Here is a 22,643-nt window from a genome sequence, read left to right on the forward strand (position 1 = left end):
ATAGCAATCATCTATTTTTTAAAATTATATGAATTTATATATAAAATATGATTCAAGTTTCAAGAGGACATGGGCTTTTAATTTTTTGTAACAGTGTTTAATGACACTATGAATTTTGATGTGTATTTATAGTTTTTAAAAGACATTAAGACAATACACAATACAATTTTTTTTTTTGTCGACTTGATCGTTTGTAAAATTTGGGTATTTCAAACACGCCATTAAGATAAATTTGTTAGAGCTCTACTATATATATTTTTTGCCTGATTCATTCAAGTCAAAACATCTTACTTTGAATTGTTAATATCAAACCTCTGAAGGTACAGAAGGTTGAAAAAATAATTTTAAATTATTATGCAAAAAAAAAGCATATCAAGAAATTCCAAATTTATTAAATTAATCTAAATCTTTTCAAAATCAATGGACTGGCGACTTAAAGTTGATGACAATTCTTGAAAAAATGTTTGTATTCAAAGAATGTATCCTTAGTCTAGTGAAAAAAAGTGACCTACTTTTGCAGCCCCGTGACTGTACTTGTACTACGGTATTTTATATGTGTTATGATTTGGCCAGTGAACAGAGTAACAGCATTAAACTTATATTCTATTCAATCATTTTGATCTAGTTAATTTTTTTTTTAATTGTCACTGATCCTAATTGTTTGAGTACTTCTTTATCTGCTGAACTCTGCTGATTAGGGATAGTCAACATTTGTTTTTAGGCATTAAATAAATTATTTTCCAAAATAAATCATATTAATGAAATGACGTATACAATTCATGATGATTAAAAAAAATACTGCTTTCCTTGTTACAATTAGTTATGCATGTATTATATACATGCTTATTTTAGTGTTACTGTTACAAATGGTTATGCATATAATATAAACATGCATTATTTTTTTTATATTAGCTGTGTTTTGTAAGCCTTATGTGTGCTTGTTTTATAATGCTGAATAAATGTTATGTAAAATCTCAGCCAGAGAAAGCAATATGACCAGGGTATTTTTACACCCATGTGCAACAGAGATGATCATATATAAACCAACCATATTACATGACTGTATACGTGAACTGATATTAAACCAAAGTCACTGTATATCATATATGAATTTTCTCTTTCTTATTTTTGTTCTGTCGGCTTGAAATCTTTAATTAAGGTGGAATAACACATCGTCACAAAATGGCTGACCTCTGATCGAAGCGATATTTCGTTTCATTAAAAGAATTTTTTTGATGGCAACATATAACTCACTCCATAGCCAAGTGGATAAGGTCTCGGTCTAGCGAACCGTACTTCCCGAGTTCGAATCCCGAAAGGGCTTTTTGTTGTTACTTACAGAATTAATTTTTTTAAATAATCATTTTTTTTATCCCCAAACTGCAAATTTTTCGCTTATTTGACATATGTATAGTTTATTTATCATTATATCTTTCATAATCAAAATTTTTACTGTAAATTTGAGTGATTTTTCTAGGTGTGTTATTCCACCATAAATTGCAAAGCTGGATGCAAAGGGCAAAGTTCATTATCTCTTTATTTGCAAATTTGTTTGATGGAGATTTAGATGTCATAAACTTTATTTAACCAAAACAAGATGTCTGCATTTATTTTGAGACAATTTTTTTACATTTAACACTATATATTTCTCTCATATGATCCCACACATCTTTTGGAAATTAAATATAATTATGAAATGGAAAGAAACTTCTAAGGGTGAGAACTAAAGTTTTATTCACTGTCAAAAAATATTCAAATGTGCTAGAACATATTTATTTGCCCGAAATTAAATTTTTGTATTTAAGGAACTGTAGTGATTGAATAGCAACAGTACTGCAGGTACTTGTTGATCATGAGAAGAGGATTTTCCAACCATGCACCATTTCCAAATTTTATCCCTTTTGATGTGGTGGCATTCCATTTACTAGAAATATAAAGGATGCATTGTTCCATGTTTTGGAGAAGATAAAAATGTTAAAAATTAAAGCACACAATGAATCCTGAGACAAGACTCACTTGATCCATTAGCCAGGTGAGCTAAAATTGAATCGATGAAGAACAACCCAAGGCATTCCATTCCAAGGATCAAAATTTTGGAATATTTTTGCAAAGTTATTTTGACATATATGTGGAGAAGCTAGCTGTTTGTTTTGATCTACAGTGTATTGGGGATTATATTGATGGATAGGTGAGCAAAGTCATCCATACAGGCCTTTTGTTTCTTGAGCAATATATATGCTTTGAGGAAAAATATTGCTGGCAATATCAATTACAGATAATTACCAGATAAGTGGAACTAAGTGGTTTGAACTAACACTGTACCTGTTCAACTTATTTCTACACAGTTATTTCATTAACTCATAAATGTACACACTATGACTCTGAAAGTTAAGTTTGCAGCTATCTACATTCAAATTCTCTTGAAACTTCCTGCTAGTGTACCTTGCACAGTAGCAGCATTATGTTTCAATATGAAACATGGAAATTTTATGCTCTTGACGCATGGTTTACATTTTTTATTTTGTAAAACATTGACTCATAAACATTGAATACCTGCTGTGTACATGTATAGACAAAACAAAAAATTCTAAAATATGGCACAATCAATAAACAAATGAATACAGTTTGAATACAAGCTGTGTATATATATACGAATTATAGCACATAAAATAGATAATCATATATTTAAATAACAGCTGTGTATATGTATACAAAACAAAAATTCAATAATGATTGGCAAAGATGGCACAGTAACTTTTTTTATAATAATTTTGATTTTAACATTTAACAATTAAACTAGAACCATTTTAACAAGACCTTGGACTTTTGGAAGGAACTATTTCAAACATGACGCTGATGTTAAGTGAAATATGCAAAGAAAAAATCTTGTAGATTTCAAAGAGCCATGGCTGCATGGGTGGCCATCAAAGAAATAGACAGGCCTACGTCACATTGCTGTTTGACACAACTACCCAAAGTCCAAGCTCTTGTTAAAATGATTCTAAAGTGTCAGGTACATATCACCTGAATAATATACTATTAGAACAACAGACTAGTACAGATTTTTCAAACCCAAGTTTTCATGGCATCATATCCATTAATGTGTCAAAATGGTTCAAAGATGCAACAGTTTCAGTTGAGTAAAGTTTCAAGAAAAACATGTTCATGGTAGGGGAAAATAATTCTTCTTCCTCCTGAATATTCAGAGATCGAATTTTAATGGATTTTTGGCGGATTTTTTTAATACTTCACTAAAGCAGAAAAATAACAAGTAAAAACTTACAGGAACATATTTGGTACAAGTAAAGATGACAGATGAGAAGCAATATTGAAAATATTTCATGTCTGGAACAGATAGCATTTTTTTTTGGCCGGGGGGGGGGGGGGGGGGGGGGGGTCGAGGGGAGGGAGGACAGGGGTGTTGGACTTGAAAATTCAAAGTTATAATATAGAAAGGTACCACAAAATGCCCTCTCCATGGAAAAAAAATATCATCTGAAATTTAAAATTCTTGACTGTTATCACAGCTTAAATATTGCCTCAGTTGACTAAAAACAGGAAGTAGGAAGGATGTACATGTACCTATTAAAAATTCAAGTGGAGACACACATAATACTAGCTTTCAACTTTTTCAAGGTTTAATTTAATGTATTGTAAAACATTTAAAAAGTTTCTTCTTCGAGGTTTAAGCACACTCAATTGACTTCTAACAGATATTATTTACAGTAAATAACCCTGTGACCTTGATGATTACAAGGATTATACTGTAAATACCAGTACTGATTTACCTTGATATTACACTAATTACTGTAAATAATCTTTAAAAATGTATTACACTACTAGTATTACCAGAAATTATGATTGACCTTGGTATCACACTTTTATTACTGTAAATATACTGTAAAAATATTAATCGACAGGTATCACTGTAAATGCTGAATTATCAGTATTACTGTAAATACTGATTGGCCTTGATATTACACTATTACTGTAAATACTGAATGATTTTGATGTCTCCTGAGGAGAGACCCACCCAAAGTCGCCCCGCCCGGTTAAGGCTCAGTCCCCTGGGGTTCAGCAACGATTCGTCCTCGATGTAGCCCAACATCTGACCCCTGGAGTCCAGGATGTGGAGGCAGTGGTTCAGGGCATCGGTCACGATTATCTGGGACAGGGAGTCGGTGGTTATCTGTCTAGGACTAAAACTATCGATCCCTTCCATTGACAAACCATCGTAACGAAATCGAACTCTGCCAGAAATACTAACCGCTACCACAACATCAGCGTTTTGATCCGACGCACAAACGTCACCATTTTTGTTTTCTGCCACATAGAGAGCAAACTCGCCTCCTTTGAAGATCCCAATCCCGTCTTCATCCTTTTCGATTTCCAGTTTTACATATTTACTCTCGTAATCATAGCAGGTGATTTTTCGACACTTGAAATCAGTGGTTCCTAAGCTGACAAGGACATCCCCCGAGCTGGTACAGCAGAGTCCGTCCGGGTGCCAGCCTAAGGGGGTGGTTAACAGAACCTGTGACCTCCCATTTTTGACGACATTGACCGCTCTGTTTCGCCCATCACAGTAAAGAAGTTCCCCATGCTTGGTCACGGCAATGTCATTTGGAGCTATTGGACAAGTACTGGTCACAGATTCCTTCAAAGTACCTTCCACATCCACTCGCCTTATCATTTTATCTTCACCGTTGATCCAAGCTTCGTTTGTTCCAACGCACTCCAAGCCACGCATGTTCTTTATGTCCGTCGCAATGTTTCTCAACACAGTAGCTTTCTCGGACAGTTCTGTGAGATTTTCAGCGTTGTCCTCCTCTTCTGTGTTTGGAAGCATCATTTGAGTCAGGCTGGCCCTGTAGTCCCCTAGCTCTATCATGAGTTCTCTCCCTTTGTCCGTGACAGTGGTCAATTCGTGAATCGTTATCCCGATGACAGGGGGGATTTCCTGAAATTCACGGAGTTTGGACTTGTGGTCAGTGACAGTAGAAGTGTGTTTGGTCTTCAGGATTTCCTTGTTCTGTTCTATCGTATGGTAGATGTTTGGGATCATACTTCTGAGCTTGGACTGGTGTATCTTCAATGCTGTGATGTGTTTGTCGGTCATGAACTTGATTTTTGTTAAGACCTTATTAAAGATTTCATCCACCTCGTGATGCCAGAGCTCTCGCTGACTTTCCACTTCTTTCTTCAGCTCTGCACACCTCACCTCAGACTCAGAAATCTTCACTTTACTGTCGTCCTTCTCTTTCTTGTATTTCGGGATGATGACCGATTCAATGTGCTCATTTTCCTTTGCAATTTCTTCTTTCTTTCTCTGAACCACATCTGCCATTTCAAAAACTGGATGAGACTTATGGGTACCCAGAATGCACTTGACACAAACATGGACGTCACACTGTTGGCAGTGGGCTTCACATCTATGCCCCTGATGAGTGGGGCACGGAGAGAGAACTAAGTGGGATTTTCTTTCGTCGTAAGGTACCATGTCGTGAGTGAGAGACTTGAACTTGTCAACATGGTGACCCACACAGTCTACACACAGACCGACCTGACAGTCATTGCAGAATTGGTGAGTCGCCTTGGAACAAAGGTCACAGGTCACGACCTCTTGAGATTCTGGAACTAGGGTGGTCATTGTTCTGAAACACATTAATACACAACTCTTAAAAATTCAAACCTTTAACTATGAAAATCTTATCAAACCTCAATGACTTGAAATCATTCTGTTATAAAATGCTTTTGCAAGCCTCGACTATGCATGACCCTAAAAGCATCAATCCCCTACCCTAACTCCCCCCCCCCCCCCCCCCCCCCCCCGCCCCGGTATATTAATTAACAAATGAACATGTTAGTCAATTTTATAAATACTTCATACATAATATATTAATTCACTTTTAGTAAGATTCTGACTGCTGTCTAAAACTGAAATAATAAGGTTTGTAAACACGTGTGTAAACTCTTATGAAGAAAAATATTTTACCTCGTCACTTAAAAAATAAAAAATATGGCTCAGGCATTTAAATCGATCGACTTCCTTGCACGATGTCTATAATTGGCACAAATGTCACATTGACAAGAGAACAAAGGAAAAAAAGATAGAACCATACCTTAATCAACTCATAATCAACACTAGAGCCAATAATTTAAAGCAAAGTCATAGTTTAGTGGGTTGATCTACACGTCCTATTTCCCCTTTACAATGATTTTAAACACAGCTGCTATAATCGCTCTGAATACCAAACACGTGTGTTGTTTCACTTTTTAAACATCCATATAGAAAGTAGACCCCAGTGGACGTTTACATAGTACAATCTCTCTCTCTCTCTCTCTCTCTCTCTCTCTCTCTCTCTCTCTCTCTCTCTTTCTCTCTCTCTTACCAAATATGATTAATAAATGTCTGCTCAGCAAATCCGGAGGAGATTCTTTCTATTAATAGTTTGCACATGAATTGACTTCTTTATATATACAAACTGCAAATTACATCACTCATTTGCGTCGCGCCGAACTGTTCCTAAAAGAACTACGTCCTAATTTAGTCAATTAATTAATTCCGTATAAAGATTGCGGTTCGTACGGTGTAAATTGCGTCGTCCGTTTCTCTACATAATTATGTTTGTGCATGCATTGATACGTGTGTACATGTTCATATATGACTTTGGTGCAAATTATCTAATCAGATTCACGGGAAATCCTTTATTGTAGTCAAGCATAGTATAGCAACACGACGGGGTGGGGGTGGGAGGAGGGGGGGGGGGGCTCCTATAACGCACCTGTTGCATGTAGTCGACAGAAGTCATCACAATTTGAATCAAAATTAAGAATATCAAAATCTTTTTGATATCATACTTTACTGTCCTGCGTATGCATGGTATGACAATCTTCGATTTCAATATTGTGATAATTTTAATGATAAACTATACTGTAAGTATTGATCCCATTAAAGAAATTGTTACTATTTTGATAAATGCTTTATGCAAAGAAAACAGTTTCAGGGACTAAAAAGAATTGTATAAATTTGCTATAGCCTTTATGTTATATATATATAATATTCTTTTGTCTGTCATTTGATTTCATTTTGAAATCAAACATGGTGATGTCAATAAACTGATTTGAAATTCAATGTCGAGAAATTCTTATTTCAATAAGAAGCCCCCCACCCCGCCCCCTTCCAAAACTAAACACACACGGCTCGAATTCTAGTTATTTTTAGCTTTTTGGGAATAAAAAAAAAGCAAACAATACATTTGGGGTATGTGGCAACGCACTTTGAAAAAATTGCGCACTTTAAAAATTTTTTCAAAGGGCGCTAAATTTTAGACAAATTCAACGCACTTTGAAAAATTTTTTCAAAGTGCGTTATAAATTTTGGACCAAGTTAACCCACTTTGAAAAAAAATTTCTAAGTGCGTTATGAAGGTACATCAACATTTTTTAGTATCGACACTCTTAACGCACTTTGAAAAAATAGTTTTATATCACACTGGAACTGAATTTCTAACTTGATAGAATGATGATTTGTTCAAACTCGTAAATCTAATTTACCGTATTTAGAACGGGGGTGGGGATGGTGGTTAACCAAAGATACAGGTCAAATACCAGTGCATCATTTAATTGATTACAAGAGGAGGGTCCCCTTCCCCTCATTTTCCTTCCAAAACATACGATATTCAGCAACTTTAGGTAAACATTTAAGATCGGAAAAAGAAATATGCTCTGTATAAGTACATGCATTGTTATTGCAAAAACGAGCTGGCCGAACAATAATTTCTCTATTGGTATGTTAAAGAATCTATGTGTTTCAACAGTAACCCTCTTTTCGTATTCTAATGAAATAAATCACTTCAATAAAAGAATATTTACATTATTTTTTATATTAACGAGATTTTTTTTCTGTGTAAATTGTCGATTTTGTCTTACGAGAAAAGAAAAAAATTCTCATCTAGAAACTGTTTATCAAGTTAGCCGAGAATGCAATGAGTTCTTTTTTAAATATATCACATTAAGCTAAACAAGGTTAAAACAATCATTTATTGTATATAAAAATATCAACTATTTTCACTAAACCATTAATATTTTTTTAAAAGTTCGTTAATATCGACGATATCAACGCACTTTGAAAAAAAAATTTCAAAGTGAGTTGACTTGGTCCCAAAATTAACGCACTTTGAAAATTTTTTTCAAAGTGCGTAATTTTCTCAAAGTGCGTTGCAACAGGGGTATGACCTCTTTCTTTCTGTCAGAAACAGTTTCAGATTTTCGTTTTCCGAGTACACATGTACATATATTCTAAGAATGCACTGGGTACTGTAGCACTCTGATCCTCAGTATGTTGATATACCGTTTTAAACAGTATTAAATATTCTTTAATTTTATTTCTATTATACATCAAATTCTTTTCAGGGTCTGTTCCTATTAGCAAAAATAACCTCCGATCCCCCCCCCCTCCTCCCCTGATAAAAAAAAATGTGGATGTAATGATGATTCATTATTTCAGTTCCCTACAGTAGGAAGAGTAATCCAGAATGAAAAAAAAATCCACACAATCATATATTATTATTTTATTGCAGATCTTTAACAAAACACATCCTCAGGCCAATAACAATCTTTGATACATGATTTAAAAAAAATTTTCTATAAAAAAAAAATTAGAACTACCATAATTCATGATGCGCATTAAATAAGTCTACATGTGTGCATAACTTTTTGAGTGCAAATCTCACATTTCAATTGATTAAATTGATTAGAATGGACAGCAGTACTGCACAAATACAATTACAATAAATATTTGCACATAAGGTATTAAAAAATAAATTCAACGTTCACAAATAAAGTTGTAAACTAATATTCTATAGCTTGAAGCTTTTTACACAAAGAACAGGAAATTAAAGAATTATTCTGATAATTCTTGTTTGTCTTTCAAAATTATCTCCCTTTCATTTTTTTCAAATTTATTTTTTCATTACATTTTTTAAAGTCTAATATACTGGTACATGTAATATACACAGAGAATCAGATTCCATTTTGAAATCTAGTATTCAAAGATTTTCAAGTTCAAGAATGATATGTGAATATCTATAATTTTTGTTCTCTATCAACAAATTAAAGCCTCGATCATCAGTCCTATCAGAAAGTCCCATGTCATGGGGGTATGAAGAAGAATCGGTCGTCTTGTTTATAAAACAAAATATCCAAAATATCACAGACTGTTACCATTTCAGAGTCCTATACCATGGCGAATTAAAATATGTATAATACAATAAATAAAATTCAAATTTGTAATAAATTAAAATACATATATTATCAAAATTTCCTTCAAATGGCATCAATATACAATAGTTTCTTTAATAGCTATAAAAAAGAAATCATTATACACTGAAGGGGGACATTCCTCCCAAGCATCTATGGCAAAATCCTTTTTTTTTTTATTCATGGTCACTAATTTTCTAGTACAAATGATATACACTAAACTTGTATTTAAATAGGATCGTGGATACCTATACATTCTAATACTTCTTTTCTTTTCTTTTTTAAATTTGACACAACCTTGGGATTTTCTATCATTTAAGGTTCTGCAATATACATGTATATGGAACACTGCAAAGTCTCAATAATTAATATCTTAATGGTTATGTCGGCTCAAATACCTTTAAAAAAAAAATTGTAAGTGTTGACTAATGTTACAAACTTATAAGAAAAAAAGACATATACCCGTGAAATTTAAATCATCAGTTGTTAAGTTTACATCTCATATACAGAACACATCTAATAGGTTACTATGGTAACCTTATTACACAATGTTGTCATACAGATATGAACACTCATTAATATGACTACTTTGACTATATATCATATTAGAATACTGAATACACAATGGTGTGGTATAATTGATTTACATTCTGTACATGGAATGGTTAGATGTGGAGACAGGCACAGCCTTGAAAAGCACCACTTGAGTGGTACCACCACCTGTACCATTAAGCCACCACTTCACCCAATAATAATTGTGACCGACCTAACTGAACTTTGGCAACGTAAAAAATTAAACGAAGTAAAAGGTCCGTACAGAATGGTTTCAAATGACAAAACATATTACATTATAGCATTATACTCATTTCAAAAAGCTGAATTCGACACACTGGCTTATTAATAAGATAAAAAATGTTTTACAATGAGTCGCACGTACAAGCATGGCTGACAACCAGACAGTTTATCACAGAAAAAAATCTTTGTAGCCTATGATGATTACTTTTCTTGTATTCCATTTTTTTTCTACATCCATGCTTTTTACAAGCTCTTTCATGTCTGTATGCACCACACACTATTTTTCTACTCGTCCGGGTAGATTAGAGGCTCTTGGGGTATTTAGCATTCCCCTGCGTCTGGTTTGTTCAGCTTGTCTGCTCTGGTTTTGACGTCTCTCTGGAATTCTGGTCTCTTTTCCTTGAGAATTCAAGTTAGCACTGTAAAAAATTTGATAAGATACTTATAAAGATTGAAAATGGAGAAACGTAAATTTTATCTTCCACAATTTATGTGAATACTTTCTTCTATTTCCTTATTTATCATTATTTATTTAAATGAAAAAAATATGTTGAATTTATCAAAATTCTGTAGACATTTATACAATGAAAGCCCATAACAAAAACTTAAATTGTGACATAGATAAACTAAATACTTAGAAAGTAATTTTCACAGTGTTATTTCCCCAAATCACCATTGTTACAGTAATAATTTCACCATGCTTGAAATTCATCTTCATATGTCTTATTTGCAGTTTTCGCTACGTAAACTCCATTTTTAAATTTGCCCACTGCCAATAAGAGCAAATATAGCCAAACTAAAACAGGCGTGAAAACTTCCCTGTATACTAACATGTATAAACATTTTTTTCCCACTAAATTAGCTTTCACATTTGTTAAACCCACAAATAATTTTATAATAAATAAACAATTTTCTACACTTTTAAAGGAAAATCGTTTCAAAAAGTACATAGACAGATTTATCTTCCTGTAGCAAACTTCAGCATGCTCATGTATAAAAGCCATAAGAAGATAATCAACGAGACACAACCTAATAAACTGAAATTAAATTAAATTCAAGGGAAGCAAAGATGTCAATCATGATCAAATTCATATTCATCTGAACGGCTAAGCAGCACTATGTGTAATTGTGGGAGTTGTCTGCCCTTGAATGTAAAAAGTTTTATAAGTTAGACCAAGGCAAAGATCAAATATGCTTTGTTTGCATGAATTTCGGTTTGAGTATTACTGTAAGCATGTTTCCCAGGGAAAATAAAAACATATGCTCAATTTAGACATTTATCACTGCGGCTAAATACAAATTCATTCAGTAATCTTAATTTTTTAGTCCAAAAACTTTATTGTTTGTTAGAGTATAAAGAGCCCTAATAATGAAGCGATGTTTTCCAATAAATATTATTCACTAAAACTTTACTTCATTACACCCCCTTCCCTCCTCCATTACAGAATGCATGGGTTTCTAGAATTCTTCAAAGATGCAGGACTCTTTATATGGTTCTAATTTTCCTGGTCAAGAATATTGATGTTTTTTACAAGTTTCTTGCATTCTCCATATGATTCATAAGCTTTATGGTTGAGTGGAATTTTCTATGAATGAAACTTAAACCACCAAAAATTCAATTGTAAAATACATACATTTTTTAGCAAAGAAAGGTACACTGTAAACATGTAATTAACAGGAACGACAACTGGCAGTACATTATTTGATATTTCAACAAGTTAGCCTAGATTTGCTTTGGTATGTTTTTTGAATGTTTCTATTCATAATTTCATATACACACATAACATTTATAAATGTTATTGATACAGTGGAAGCTACTCTCCCCCCCCCCCCCCCCCAAAAAAAGGCAAAATGTGATGAACAGCCAAATATCATACATTTGCAGTATATTGTACACGTATATATTATATACACTGTACTAATATGACTATAAGAGAATAGATCTGTTTGAAATAGCAAGGTGATCTCATGCAGCACACATCTGTCCGACGGAACACAAACACAAAGGCTCTAGAAGTTTATAATACATATACATATAGATAGAAATTCTATCAAATTGTAAGAAAAGAGAAATAACAAAATGATAATTACACGTCATACATACTGCTGCTGTTTCCCGTACAAGGAGGAAAAGAGAAGCAAGTCTACAAGTCATTACTAGACGGTGTTCAAATGGAATGGTCATATTTTTTTTTTCTCTCTTTTAAAAAATCTTTTTACAAATATTTCATAAGCTTTGCTCCCAGAAAATACCAAAATCACTAATTCTTGATTTCCTATTATTCTGAATACAATTATCACAAATTGATTTATCCATACAGAGCACTTTTTCAAACTGATTTGATTGGTCATTTTTCCTAAGAGTTATCTTCCTTGAAAATTATTACACACATTTGATATAAGACATCACTCCAAGAAAGGCAAAGAAATGGATCAGTGTTGTAGTTATATATAAATGGTACTAGTAGTAGCTACGTGTAGGACAAAACAAAGATCTTCTATTGCTGGAAGAACACTGAAGAAATACTTTTCTTTAAGGAAATAGAAAAATTCCGAATCTGGTTAAAAAGCTTCACCTATAGTCAGGCACTTGTTCCTTCCTCATTGATCGAAGCAGAGCAACCTACTTTTGAATGAAAACACTCAGAAGAGAGAATTGATAGAATATAATGTTGAAACCTTTCAACAGCTTGCGTTGTTAATTTAAGTGCTCGGCTCCTTATATATATGTACACCAGTATGAGTTGATTATAGTTACCTACATCTAAGCCTGACAGAGACCTAAAGGTACATGTGACCTGTTCCCATGGTTATGATACAAACCCGTGACCTGACCTTCACCTCTAGCAGTACAGGAGTAAGCGGTAGGTAAGAGAGAGTGGCATCACTGGCAACCATTTCCTATAGCTTACTTTCCTGAAAACCTCAGGAACAGATATATGTTCTCGAAATACATAATTATATTAGCACTATGTCCCTCAAATACTTACAGAAAATTCAATGAATTTAAATTTGAAACTTTTTTTTGGGATAGATTAAACAGGAAAATGTTCATAAAAATGGCCAAAGTATTAAAATATGAGCATTGCTAAATGTCCTAACACAATTTTGGTAAAATATCAAAATCAAGGTACATGTATATTAAAATAAAGTCATGCATATAAAGGAAAAAGCAAAATACTTGATAAAGTACTTTTTAAAAAAGAAGAGAGATATTATTCCAAAAAAGTGCATTCTTTATAACATTGCAAATACAGAGGCAACAGTATATAAATGATTAAGATATTATGTATAGAGAGAGAGGAAATGGTTGCCAGGCATTCCTAAGCACTTGTGCTCTTCTGTTGACTAAACTCACCGCAAAACAGGCGACTAATAATCTCGCCTGAAGTTATGGTGATAAGACCTCGCGCCCCCGTGCCGGTCGTCAGGATATGAGTTGTGGGAGTGACTTACTTTGGACGCCGTCTTACTCCGCCCCCTTCCTCCACCCCCATCTTGTCGCCGCATGGTCCGCCTCTCCCGGTCAAACTCCAGATCCTCAAGGCGCTGCGTCAGCGTCAGTTTCTGCTGAATCGCCATACGCAGCAGCGAGTTCAGAGTTTTCTTCTCCTCTTCGGCACTGATCAACTGTCGCTGTTGCTCGTCGAGCTGAGTGACATACTCGTCGCACCGTTTGGCAAAAATGGCTCTCAGCGAGGCAAACGTAGCCGCGTCTTCCTTGAGTGCCTTGAGCTCATTTCTGAGTTTCATCATGGTTTCTGTAACAATGACCTTCTCGTTCTCGTACTTCTGTTTGAGATTGGCCAGAGCGATCTCGGCAGTGGACTTGTTGGCTTTGAGCACGCTCCTGAGTGTGGCAATTTGTTCTCTCTTGGTGGACAACATGGCTTTGAGTTTAACAATTTGTTCTTGCAACTCCAAAACGTCCGAACTCTCCGAGTCGTCTCCACGCTGTCGGGACACCTCCATGAGATGTTCCACAGCTCGCTTGAGATATTTCACTTGATCCATGATTGTCTCTGACAGTTTGTAGCAGGAGATAGGATCTCCCTTACTTTCACTACTAGAAATGTCTTTCTTGGATTTTGATTTTTTAGATTTGGTCTTTGGTGAAGTCTCATCTGATTTTTCATCATCTTTCTCCTCTTCTTTCTCCTCACCATTCTCTTGCCGCGCCAGTTGTGACGATGCCTTGGCATGGTCCAACATGACTCGGCTTGGTGTTTCACCTGTGACTTCACACACGAGATGATAAAGCTGTGCAAGCTCCTCTGTAACCCTGACTAACTCGTCCTGAGTCGTGTTCAGACTGCCTTGAGCTTCTCCAGCAGCCAGGGTCATCGTCTTCAGATCTTTCTCCAAATCTTTGATCAGCTCTTCATATTGATTACACTTGCTCCTCAAATCATTGATTGCACTGTCAAACTCCTTGTTACCTTGCTTTGAACCACTATGACCTTTTTCCTGAAGTTTATTGATCTCGCTCTGTAAGTGGCTAATCTCAGACAGAGCTGTTGAGTATTTCTTCTCATTGGAGAACAAGTTCTTCTTCATCTCGAGCAGAGCCCTCTTCTCCGGATCGCTCTCCTTAGCAATAAGTTCTTCCAAAGATTCCTCCACTCCTGGAGATTCCGGGGAACTTATCACAGAGGAAATCTGGGCCTTCAATTGATCGGCCCGACTCTTCTGCTCGATGAGGTCCCTCTGTGTGTCCTCAATGAGTTTCTGAGCCTCCTCGAGGGCATTCTGAAGCTCCGACTTCTCTGACTCACTCTGCTCCAATAGCTGTTCCAACTTCTTCACCTCGTTCTCCTGGATCTCACTCAGAATGTCATTTACCTTACCCGGCCCAGGCTTGACAGGTGACTTTGTGTCGTCCTTCTTGAAATCTGCCTGTAACCTTCGCAGGGACGGATTTTCACTGTCGTCCTCCTCTGGGGCGACCCCGTTGTCTTGATGCATCGACCTGGGTAGCCCCTCTGTGAGACCCCCCAGCTGAGCGAGGTTACTCAAATTAAACATGGACTCCTGATTAAGCCTGGTGTCCAGTTCCTTTTTGAGGGCGTGTTTTTGCTCTCGCTCATGTTGGAGAGCTGCGATTGCTTCCTCGTAGTTTTTGTCCACAATTTTTTTTAAATTGACAGCATCATCCAGCTGTACATTTAGGTCATCTGCCTCTTCTTGGAGTCGCTTTACTTCATGCTTCATAGCTGGAAAAAGAATGATTTGTGAGAGTTTCATTGATTTCTGAGTTGCAAGTAATTACTCGGCATTTGTAATTAGTGAGCTGAAGAAAACCAGTTTAATTTAAACTGTCTCAAACATTTATAAATTCATCCAAATATATCAATAGTTTAAATGATCTCTTAAAACAGTGAATAATCTGCCTTGGTGTGATTGAAAAATCTTGGATAAATCTAACAGAATATTTTTAATCATCATCTTCATAATTTTTCATCCAAGCTTATGAAAGGTTAACATTTGACAAATAATGGTATTTTTTCCTGAAACCAGTTTCCTACCCTCGAACTCCACCTGGCTCTGCTTGAGTTGAGACACCTGCTTCTGGAGGTTGATGTTCTCATCCTCGAGCTCGGCGTAGTCCACGAGATTCCTGTTCTCTCGGATCTTGTACTCGCGAATCTCGTTCTTGATCTGCCGCCTCTGTTCCTCCAGGCTGTCGTTGTGCTGCTGACACTCGAGCAGTGCCGAGTTCAGGCGCTCGTTTTCAGATGAGAAGCGCTCGAGCGCCTGCTTGCAGGTCTTGAGTTCTGTCTCGTACTCGATGAGGGTGGACTTGTAACTTTCTTCCCGCGTGGCAGCTTCCTGTAGGACCGAGTCCTCATGGTGGATCCCGGACTTCTGCTGCTTCCGAAAAGTGTCCTGGTGTTTACTTAAGGCCTACAATAAAAGACAACATATTTATCAGTTTGCAGAAAAGAAAATTAATACAGATGTCATCTCATGAAGTTAACAAAATTGGTGAAAGCGAAAGATTTAAATCCTATTTTTTCACCCCCATCACTATCAATCTAATTCTACAAGCAATGGAAAGAGAATACAAAATATCTGAACAGCCTTTTGTAATTTTGTTTTGAGCACTTCATTTGGAATAGATGAAACTAGCGCTGTTTAAAAGGATTAAAAGGCAGCATTTATTTTCAAATACAATGTTGATGATGGGACTTTAAGGTCACGACACAGTCTTAGACAGTTCATCGGATGGCTATAGCTAAGTTTGCAAATCTGTATACTTAATTTTAGTTTTCACCAAATGTAAACAGTGTACAGGGTTATTTTCGCCCCGCGTAATTTTTGGCCTTCTACACTTGCAAACAGTTTTGCTCCATCTTGAATTTGCGCACACACAGTTATGTTAAAGATAGATGGATTGAGATATTGGAATTTGCCTAGTCTTAAATTAGCCAGCTGACAATGAGGGTGAAAGAAGCGAAAAATGGCGGCGAATATTTCCCTGTATACAGTATTTAAATCTTAATACATGTAATAATTAAAGGAAGGTTGCACTTGTAAGCAAAAGAACAAACAAGCATATAATAATCAACAAATTTACCAATCTTTGAATTAAAGGGAATAAAACTCCCATGACCCTCATGTATCAATTAAGTTTATCGATTCAGCAAAAAAATTTCTGATTATAATAAACCCTTGTGATTATTGACTAAAAATGTATGACTCATAATAGATGTAAGGTTAATATACAGATTTCCAAAAAATTACACAACTGTAAACAATGTACTTTTTTTTTCTTTCTAGAAAACTTGGCTACATTGCACTACAATGCATGTACATGTATTGAGTTGGTTGGAAGTTTTTGTTCATATAACTTCCTGATATCACAATAGATCATTAACCTGGCTCCATTATTATCTCCTCCAACAGCAACCGTATGTTTTCACTTGGGAGGCCAGAGCAGTGTGTTTGAAGGAGATTCTCATCCTGATAGAAATCAGATAAACAAGTACTGGTATACATGCTATACTGGTCTTATTATCGGTGATACAGCAGATCTCATTATGGGCAATTACAGATTAAGATAGGGGGTTATTTTGTGGCGATGATGACAAAGATATTAATTTCTAGTAGATCTTGTAAATAGGTTTTCCAAACTGAGGAATCATTTTTATTTGTGGGAGTCAATGTTCTTGGGTAGCCAAAATTTTCTTGGTTCATGGGGATGTAATTTCGTTGGTACATTGTAGTATAATCAAACATGTGCTTGAAGTTCGTGGGGATATATTAGAAAGAATATCTTTTTACAATATATTATATTTGTATTATGAAACTTTCATTTTTTTTTGTCCGTTGTCTAGTTGTATTCATAAATTCAATAATCTAATTTTTTGAAAATTTCCTCTCTATCAATAGTTAGAGTCAATTCTTCCTAGAATATGGTTTCCAAGATAATACCATAAAAATAGAAAACCCTTGCTTTATACCAAGTGCCAGGATTCATTGATCACAACTACTACTCCATATCTATTTTCCTACTGCCCTTCTTAATGCTAGCCAAAGATGACACCCTCTCCCTTTTTTGAACCCAGGGATTGGCACAGATCTATGTTCTTGTCTTTGCAAAAGCTGCATCAAATCTGGAAAACCGATACGTAACATTACAACATAAAGACTTTGCTAATTCGAGACATAGGAGATGAAGGCTACTCCTTTACAGTTGATTAACATGACTATGGTTAATTACCCTTAATCCATTGCTGCAGCAATGTTTTGTCATATTGGTTGATATTTCCCTGATTCACTGTCTACAAGAGAGAGAGAGAGAGAGAGAGAGAGAGAGAGAGAGAGAGAGAGAGTTCACTGGGGAGTATACAGATTTTATCATCATCAGCCACATCAAAACAGATGCAGACTTCCCCACTCTCCATTCATCTCCCCTTTAACATGATCCCAATTTACCATGACAAAGGGAACAGTTGTCTGCTTCTGAAACAGCTGCTATAACAAGCCTCCTTACTGCACCAGCCACAGCCAATGAAGGTCAGATGCAAATGGGGCATGCTATGACCTCACATGACCTTAATGACCCCAACACTTTGTATACCAGGCCATACAATGAAATGTGATCAAATTTTGACAAGAATGCATCAGAAATGAACAAATAAATTACTATGTTCTAAAATAGATTCTTAATATCATAGATGTTTTAAATTATCAGTTTCTAAATATCATGGATGTTTCATTGGGTGATACTTTTATCATAGCTCTGTCTCAGAACCATTACTACTTAAAATATTGAACTGAGATGATGCAAATAAATGCAACTTCACATATACAAATGCTATTCAAGTCTTCCATTATCAATAAAGATATGTTTATTTACAATATCATTTTATTCATTTATTATAATACAATATCTATAGATACTCATGTACAATTTAAATCTGTATTCATGAGAGTCAACAGTTACTACATATAAATCAGAATTCCATCTTCATATGCAGCACTTGATATATGTATTGATTCCATAATGGTAGCCATGCTTTCTCTGAACTACAATATGCTACTATAGTTACCAGAAAAAATATCTTAGATTTCGCCCTGCTAGCTACCTGGCATGCCGGTATAATAACAGTTTAAGTGACCTGGAATCAATATCTCCAGATTAATATATATCAATATTAATTAAAGGACACATGCTAAGCCAAGTTGACAGTTTACCTGTCCGGTCGAATCACTCTGACACACCTGTATCTACCTGTGCCCTACCTTGTGTCAGACAGAAGGTATTTACTACCTGTTGAGTTTATTTTGTAACAGACAAATATTTTTTCCTTCATTTTTGAACCCAAAAGACTTGGGGTTCATTACATGGGAAATTACCTCAGATACAAATGTTAGGAAAATTAAACAGCCATTACATGTGGCTTTACCTGGGACAGGTAAATTACATACCTGTTGGTTACACCTCCCAGGTGAAATAATTAACGGTCCAGTTGGAATGAGTGGCAGTATAGAGTGATAATTGTTGATTTATTGTAAGATCAAAATGAGGGGAGCTATTTATCTGCCCATAAAGTATCACAAATTGTTTCTCTGAACAGAGTACCTTCCCCTTGTTTATATACATTTAACTGACTGTGGATGCAATAAAAAAGAGGACCAGACAAAATGCACATATTCATTTATCATGTATGTGTTAATGAGGCCACAAATAATACTGAGCTCAGACATTTTCCGTTGTGCTATGAAACATATTTAAACTTAGATCATAAATGCAACAAAGGAGAGCTACACAAAATGCACATATATTTATTTAATATGTGTGCCTTTATGAGGTTCTAAAAACTGCCTAGTTCAAAACATTTTGCTGACTTTTCTTTTTTTACACATACCAAAGCTTAGTGCTTTCTAAAACTCCAGAATGACTATACAAACAAAAAGTATAAACACAGCTGCATAGCCTGGCCTTTTTTCCAATCTCTCTCTCTCTCTCTCTCTCTCTCTCTCTCTCTCTCTCTCTCTCTCTCTCTCTCTCTCTCTGGGACCACAGTGCAAAACATTTTGACATTTTTTAAGATCTCTTCCATCTCACTACAGTACAGTGGAGACCCTTATAGGTAGTTTTTTTTTCTGCACAGACATGTTACAAGGCTGACTGTGTCAGCAGTGAGCCCCCTGGCAGAACAGGACTTGTTTGACAAAGCTGCACACTGCAGGCCACCAGTCCTTAATTAAGTGAGCATTACCTGATCATTGTAGCTTAATTTAATTACATCCATTGTACTGGTAAATAATCTCACACAATTTATACAGAAAATTTAACTTAATTCACACAATAGATTAATTTAATTAAATCTTGGTAATACATTTATGATTATAAACCTACAAATTAATGATAGCCTATAATATTCTTTAAAAATCTATATTTTTTTTGGGGGGGGGGGGGAATGAACAGCTATCACATCATCCCGTTACCAAACAAAGGATGTTGCACACAAACATCACATCTTTCAAATTAATATATTTTTTTTTCAATTCAGTAAACATCATACAGTAATGTACATGGTGCATTAGGCTCCTGATCTTGATATAAACTTACGACCCTACATTAATGTATCAAGTCCAACATACAAAAATCAATTCTCCCCAATTCTAAATCAGCAACTGAAGATAAACAATAACATTTAATTCCTGAATAGAGAGTCTGACGTTTCAAGTACATACATATTCTCAGAAATAGAGGTTACCACTTCACAGTAATTATTATCATTACAGGGTTTCTTTTTCATTTGTGTCATTCAGAAATTTTTTTAGATTGAATTCCTTCCTTCATGTATCTGTGAATTGGACATATTTATAATAAGGATTTATAAAATTCTGAAATCTACACAAAAAGGTATTTGAATGTATATAGTGTCACTATTATGTCCTTGTATTATTCAATGCTGAAACTTCAAATGATGAAAAACAGAAATATAAACAAAGACCAACACGAATGTGCAGAAGATCGACACACAGCAAACAAAACCAAAAGTCCGAAACACCTCATTATTTTTAAATAGAAAACTGTGCAATCATGTGAAGAATAAAGTATCTAAACAAGCATTCAATATTGTCAGAGGTGACAGACTAGTGCATTATTTGGTTTCAAATTCCAACAGAATTGTCTCGATCAATTCAGTCACAAGAAACTTGAGTGATAAAGGCAAAAAAAAAAAATAAGGTGTGGTGTGCAACTTAAAAGCTCAAAATTCAGAATGATGTTTTTTTGTCACATGTTTACGTGTCTACTTTATAACATGAGGCAAAAATCCCTCGTAGACTGATGTCTGGATTGGTATTCACTTATACCCTGACCAGAAAGAAAGGAAGTGTGTGTAACCTCGTACCCAAGAGCCAGAGATAACATTTAAGACCACAGTCAATATTTACCCCTGTAACATTTGCCTGAAACTATTTACAAGATAATAAACATGAGAACAATATTGGTCACTGTAATCAGGCAATCTGATACAAAATTGTATTAGTTAATCTTAATCCGTAGTCAAGTTTCATCAATGTAATTCAATGTATTTAATGCAGTATTCATGATATTCTAGATATCCCGAACACAAAGAATGGCATTTAACGTCAATGATATTTTTTCGATGTAGAACAAGAATCGATGTAACAAGTATACCAGCATATTTATATCCTACATGCAAGAAACAACATACAGAAATGCATCGAACTGTAGTGCAGTCTCGTTACTTCTATTGTGGTAAAGTGAGTTACTAAAAAAATGAAATATACTAAACTGTATCAGGCACACAAATGATGAAATCACAGAAGTATGTAGGCATTACACAGCATGTAATAAGATACACACCTTCTTCTCTGAGACAGATGTATATATATTAGTCAACACAGTGACTCAGGCTTTGGAACATGCTTATACCTTCACGTGTGTGCAACTATAGGCCTAATTTAATACAAACTCGTTGAATGAAAATGTTTTCTTTTTGGTTTTGATTTGATTCACAGAATATACGTTCTGTTTCGCCCATTTAGCTTTCCGTCAGATGCATATTAACAGTGTAATCAGGAAAATGCCGGTCAGATTGCATCACCAAATGAATTGTCCCCCTAAGCCGAACACATGTACAACATAGACCTAAATAAAATAATGGAATCTTAAATCTATATCAATAAACCCCGTACCTCTTTGGCACAATCGAGCTCGTGTTTCACGGTTTCATAATGACCTTCTATCTCTTCTATCTGCAGACGTAGGCGTTCTTTTTCCTCTAAAACGGCCAAACCATATTCTGCAGCCTGCAATTTCTCCTGAGTTGTCTCCTGTAACTCGACTTGCAGACGTTCAATTTCTCTCCGAAGTTCATCGGGAGTTAGGTCACTTGTATTAATTTCCGACATTTTGTGTTTGAGGCCGATTTCTCTTCTTCATAAGGACGAAATTTTGGAAGAAAGTCTCACAAGGGCAGGTTTTCCATTCAGCCAGTCGCCATCTTAATTTATGCAGTTATGCGTATCACGTGACAACGGATACTGCTATTTTTGATCAATGGCGTAGCTAAAATACGAAAAAGAAGCGGGCATTTATTCTATAACATGTTAGACACAATCAAAATAGACAAACTTATTCAATATTAAGTATTTAATTAGTATAGGCTATATCATTGATATTTACTGAATTATCGTTATAATACATGGAATCTGTTAGAAGCTACCATGTATGCTTATATGCCTGAGCATGCACATCATTTGGGAAAAAAGGAAGAAACTCAGTAAAAAAAATAAAGAAAAAAAATTAAAAAAGAATTCAAGTATTAAGGTCCATACTTAGTTATTCCATCAACCGGTCATCGACAAATTTATCAATTGATACTAAACAAAGACGTCTTAAGTACCAAATATAGACACGCAATGTGGTCTTACAGTACCATATTAAAGAAACAGTACACAATGCATGTACCTAATAAAGCAAAGATTTATTTTGCATTTGAACTTGGTTTTACACATCATTTTAAATTTCCCCCATAGAATATCACAGCTTTGTTGAGATATTCATTACCATAAACTAGGTGAAAATGAACTTAAGAATA

General features: G+C 35.1%; 2 protein-coding genes across 9 annotated transcripts; both read right to left on the reverse strand.

The window, feature by feature from the left end:
- Positions 1-3,861: 3,861 nt before the first annotated feature.
- On the reverse strand, positions 3,862-6,628 carry LOC105347623 (tripartite motif-containing protein 2). Of its 2 annotated transcripts, none has more exons than XM_011456782.4 (2): positions 6,393-6,628; positions 3,862-5,654 (listed from the first exon to the last, which is right to left on the reverse strand). In XM_011456782.4, exon 2 carries the CDS (start codon positions 5,648-5,650, stop codon positions 3,986-3,988), a length of 1,665 nt encoding a protein of 554 aa, XP_011455084.3. In that variant the 5' UTR covers positions 5,651-5,654; positions 6,393-6,628; the 3' UTR covers positions 3,862-3,985. The 2 variants fall into 2 exon arrangements, with proteins under 2 accessions (XP_011455084.3, XP_011455075.3); XM_011456773.4 differs by lacking the exon at positions 6,393-6,628 and adding an exon at positions 6,123-6,317.
- A 1,928-nt stretch (positions 6,629-8,556) lies between these two features.
- On the reverse strand, positions 8,557-22,074 carry LOC105340000 (protein bicaudal D homolog 2). Of its 7 annotated transcripts, none has more exons than XM_020072125.3 (5): positions 21,739-22,074; positions 15,582-15,960; positions 13,513-15,269; positions 12,148-12,200; positions 8,557-10,475 (listed from the first exon to the last, which is right to left on the reverse strand). In XM_020072125.3, the coding sequence occupies exons 1-5, from the start codon at positions 21,952-21,954 to the stop codon at positions 10,334-10,336; spliced, it is 2,547 nt and encodes an 848-aa protein (XP_019927684.3). In that variant the 5' UTR covers positions 21,955-22,074; the 3' UTR covers positions 8,557-10,333. The 7 variants fall into 7 exon arrangements, with proteins under 7 accessions (XP_019927684.3, XP_065938337.1, XP_019927687.2 ...); XM_066082265.1 differs by having other exon boundaries at positions 10,248-10,475; positions 12,148-12,162; XM_020072128.3 differs by having other exon boundaries at positions 10,248-10,475; positions 12,148-12,165.
- Between the last annotated feature and the right edge of the window lie 569 nt (positions 22,075-22,643).

This window comes from Magallana gigas, chromosome 4 (genome assembly GCF_963853765.1).
Source record: "Magallana gigas chromosome 4, xbMagGiga1.1, whole genome shotgun sequence".
Classification (NCBI taxonomy): Eukaryota; Metazoa; Mollusca; class Bivalvia; order Ostreida; family Ostreidae; genus Magallana; species Magallana gigas.

Coding starts and splice junctions, on each gene's coding strand:
- LOC105340000 (XM_020072125.3), bottom strand. CDS start 21,954: ATGTCGGAAATTAATACAAGTGACCTAACTCCCGATGAACTTCGGAGA. Junction 15,961..21,738: donor AGCTCGATTGTGCCAAAGAG/GTACGGGGTTTA, acceptor CTTTTATTGTAG/GCCTTAAGTAAACACCAGGA. Junction 12,201..13,512: donor GGAGTAAGACGGCGTCCAAA/GTAAGTCACTCC, acceptor AATGACTTGTAG/ACTTGCTTCTCTTTTCCTCC.
- LOC105347623 (XM_011456782.4), bottom strand. CDS start 5,650: ATGACCACCCTAGTTCCAGAATCTCAAGAGGTCGTGACCTGTGACCTT.